This window comes from Lepidothrix coronata, unplaced genomic scaffold, assembly GCF_001604755.1.
Source record: "Lepidothrix coronata isolate B3197 unplaced genomic scaffold, Lepidothrix_coronata-1.0 Scaffold391, whole genome shotgun sequence".
Classification (NCBI taxonomy): domain Eukaryota; kingdom Metazoa; phylum Chordata; class Aves; order Passeriformes; family Pipridae; genus Lepidothrix; species Lepidothrix coronata.
In genome coordinates, this window is record NW_016690571.1 from 40,842 (window position 1) to 44,658 (window position 3,817).

Genomic DNA, 3,817 nt, shown 5'->3' on the forward strand with positions numbered 1-3,817 from the left:
CACAGCCACAGTGACATCCCTCCTCTGCAGGGTCCATGGCACAGCTCTGCCCCCCTGGCACAGCCACAGTGACATCCCCTCCTCTGCAGGGTTCATGGCACAGCTCTGCCCCCCTGGCACAGCCATAGTGACATCCCCTCTCTGCAGGGTCCATGGCACAGCTCTGCCCCTGTCACAGCCACAGTGACATCCCTCCTCTGCAGGGTCCATGGCACAGCTGTGCCCATCCCACTCCCACTGGGACACAACCCCTGTCACTCCCGGGGTGCTGAGGTGCCCCCTCCAACCCTGGGTGGGGGTTCCTGCCCCAGCTGCTCCCCCTCCTCCCCTCCTGCCCCCAGCTCACACACCAGCAGGGTGGGAAGGCCTGAGGGGACAGAGTGTCTGATGGGACACTTCCCCATGGTCCCCAGCACCACCTACCCCAGCAGCAGCTGGTCCTTGGGATCCTGGGACACGTACACGAAGTCCCTGCGCGGGAGAAAGGCTGTCAGGGACAGGGAGAGGGGCAGGGAGCCAGGGCAGGGAGCCAGGGCAGGGAGCCAGGGCAGGCTGCAGAGGCCACGTGGAGCAGCCCCTCTCACCTCAGGTAGGCCTTGGGTTTGTACCCCATGGCCAGGGCCTTCTCCTCGGACATGAGCAGGATCGCCGACGCACCGTCCGTCTGGAACAGGCGGGAGAAGCCGGGTCAGGGCTGAGGGAGCAGCACCCCCTGCACACAGTGGGCCCAGCAGGACACAGGGAATGGCTTCCCATTCATGAGAGAGGTGGGAGATTGGGAAGGAATCCTTCCCTGGGAGGGTGGGCACAGGTTGGCCAGAGAAGCTGTGGCTGCCCCTGGATCCCTGGAAGTGTCCCAGGCCAGGCTGGATGGGGCTTGGAGCAACCTGGGCTGGTGGGAGATCTCCCTGCCCGTGGCAGGGGGTGGCACTGGATGATCTCTCATGTCCCTCCCAACCCAAACCATTCTGGGCTCCCATGAAGTTCAGACTGAAGCTGCTGCCTTCTAGAATTATCACATCATCAATCCCATCCCGGGACAGAATTCCTGCCTGTGCCTGAGAAGGACAAACCCTCACGAGGCAGCTACAGAAGAGCAAACAGGTGAGAGAACCCCAGGCTTCAGGGGTTTAGTTACTGATTTCAGAATGAAACAATCCAGTCCCCAGGTTCACCAGATTATAACCAAGCTGAGTCGTGCTGGGCAAATCTGGAAGCAGGGACATAAAAAGGGGAATGCTCATTCCCAGGTTTTACCAGCTTGAGCTACCTGCCTATGGGAGGATGGGGTGGACAGTGTTGCCCTCTGGCTGGCAGTGATGGGAACAGGAATTATTACCAGGAAGGAGGAATTGGCTGCTGTCACAGTTCCATAGGGCTTGACAAACGCCGGCTTCAGCTTCCCCATCTGCTCCATGGAGGAGGGCCGGATCCCGTTGTCCTTGGTGACTGTGTCTTTGCCTGTCGAGGGCAAAAAGCACTTTAAACTATCAGAATCATGAAATATACCTGAATTTCAACATCAGGATTCCCAAGGGGGAAAAAAAAATAATCAGAAAGTCGTGCTTTTTATGACAGGCGGGAAGAGGAAAAAAGGGAAAATCCGTTTGTGGTATCAGGATATTTAACATGGCCAAAACCAGCACTTTAAAGTTGAAGGTAGCTCACTTTTTCTCTGAAGACAGCAAAAACAAAGTGCTGAAATTATTTACTGCAAGGTAGGACTACCACAGTTGATAAAAGAACCTAAATTTAGGTTAAAAAGCCTAAATGGAGAACTGGGCCTAAATCAGTTCACGTTTACGTGCTGAGTTTTGAGGAATTAAGAGCTCTGGGAAGAACCAAACATATCCATACTCAACTATGCCAACTGCTAAATAAACCTGCTAACAAAAAGGACCAATTTTACAATGAAGAGCACACGGAACTGTGGATCTACATGGAAAATCTTCCAGGATATTAACTGCCCCCAGTGAACAGGTACTGCACCACAGTGTGCCCACATGGGCTGGGGATGAGGGAGACACCAGGAAAGGCCGTGGAAAGGACAGTTTAAGTACTCTCCCCAAACTGTTTCACCTCCCAGCAGTGAATGTGAGGCCTGGTGAGCTGGAGCCTGCCACATTCCAGCCCTTCCTACCCAGCCCCTGAGCTACCAGACCAGGATTTTCTAAGGCTTTCTGCCTGTTGTTAATATTTATATTAACACATTAATACTCTGGGGTGTGAAGGTGGGTTCTCTTGCCTGGCTGGAGGAGCAGGGGGATTCCTGGCCCAACCAACCTGCCTTTCCTTGCTCTGTCACCACGTCAGCTCAGGTATGGGGTGGGCAAGACAAAAGTTAGGTATGTAAAAATATGACAGGGGGCAGGGTTGGATGGGATGTTGGGAAGAAATTCCTCCCTGGGAGGGTGAGGAGACCCTGGCATGGGTTGGCCAGAGAAGCTGTGGCTGCCCCTGGATCCCTGGGAGTGTCCAAGCCGGAGCAACCTGGGCTGGTGGGAGGTGTCCCTGCCCATGGCAGGGGGTGGGACTGGATGGGCTTTAAGGTCCCTTCCCACCCAAACCAGTCTGGGATCCTGTGCTTCCATATCCAGACACTCCCGTTCCCAAACCCGCCACTCTGCCCGCGGTTTTCCGGGGACAGTCGGAGGGTAAAATAAATCCACCTCAGCCCTCCGTGGGTGTGCCCCCCTGGCAGTGGAACACGTGCACTCTTACCTGGCACTTTGAAGGGCACCACGTCCAGCAGCAGCCCCTCGTCCTGGGCCTTCTTGGCCAGCGTGTGGGAGCGCAGGGCGTACTCGTCCTGCTCCAGGCGGGACACGCCGAAGGCGGCGGCCAGGCGGTCGGCAGAGTGCCCCATGGTCTCACTGGTGGAGAACTCGGCCACAGCCGGGAGCTGCAGCCAGGCAGGCAAGGTCAGCACGGCCAAAACCACCCCCGGGCAGCACCCAGAGCTCAGGAGTGGCTTTGCTTTTTCCCTGTTAGTTCAGAGCTACGCGAGGAACGCACGACAAGCAGACCAGGAGCAACCGGGTCAAACGCGTCAGAGGAACCACCACTTTCCAAGATTTTAGGGAAAAAATGAGGTCCAGGCTGCTGCTCACTGCTCACTGTGCAGCAGCTGGACAAGCAGAGGGCGCGGCTCGACAGGGAATCCACGACAAAAGGGGACCAGACCTTTTGGGCTCAGCTGAAACAACACACCCTGGGACCTTAAAACTCCTCGTGAGGCACCTCCTCGTCCCAAACCAGAGCCAAGAGGGTTTAGTTTTTTAGTTTCAACTCTTCCAGCAGCACACAGGAAATCCCTACGTGCATTTAAGAATGTGATTTTCATATCTTGGGTGGATTTGAGATCTCACATTCATAAAGTGAGGATACTCCCCTCCAATATTAAGGCGGTTACTTCCGTTATCTAGGAAAATTCTTCTGACCCCAAAATTCTTCTGATGCTTTAGGATCCTTGAATAAGCTTTATGGAAAAAAACCTTCTCTTTTTGTCATCTTCAGCACAGTTTGTCCAGGAGTTGCAGAAGGAGAGGGAGGTTTTTACACTAAGTTGGGTTTTCTGAAGCTGAACGCGTGAGAAGAAAAAGCAGAGTCCCAAATGCTGCGAGATGCATTAATCAATTTAACCCAGAGCAGGGGACAGAGAAGGATCACAGTGAGCCCAAGTCACCTCACCCTTCTTAAATCCTCTCCACTGAGGCTAAAAAAACTGCCTGAGCCACACCTTGGTTCACACCTTCCCCTAAAACAGCTCAGCTAAATATCTAAACGCCCGAAAAAAAGACAAAAAAAAAAAAAAAAA

The 3,817-nt window shown here is 54.2% G+C and overlaps 1 protein-coding gene across 1 annotated transcript in view; it reads right to left on the reverse strand.

The window, feature by feature from the left end:
* Nucleotides 1-345: 345 nt before the first annotated feature.
* The window catches only part of HADHB (hydroxyacyl-CoA dehydrogenase/3-ketoacyl-CoA thiolase/enoyl-CoA hydratase (trifunctional protein), beta subunit), an 11,005-nt gene continuing 7,533 nt past the window's right edge, over nucleotides 346-3,817 (reverse strand). Inside the window, exons 7-10 of the mRNA XM_017839245.1 lie at nucleotides 2,722-2,989; nucleotides 1,340-1,461; nucleotides 585-664; nucleotides 346-471 (exon numbers count right to left, since the gene is read on the reverse strand). Coding sequence (XP_017694734.1) covers nucleotides 420-471; nucleotides 585-664; nucleotides 1,340-1,461; nucleotides 2,722-2,989 — 522 coding nt within the window. The 3' untranslated portion in view covers nucleotides 346-419. The remainder of the gene's footprint in view (nucleotides 472-584; nucleotides 665-1,339; nucleotides 1,462-2,721; nucleotides 2,990-3,817) is intronic.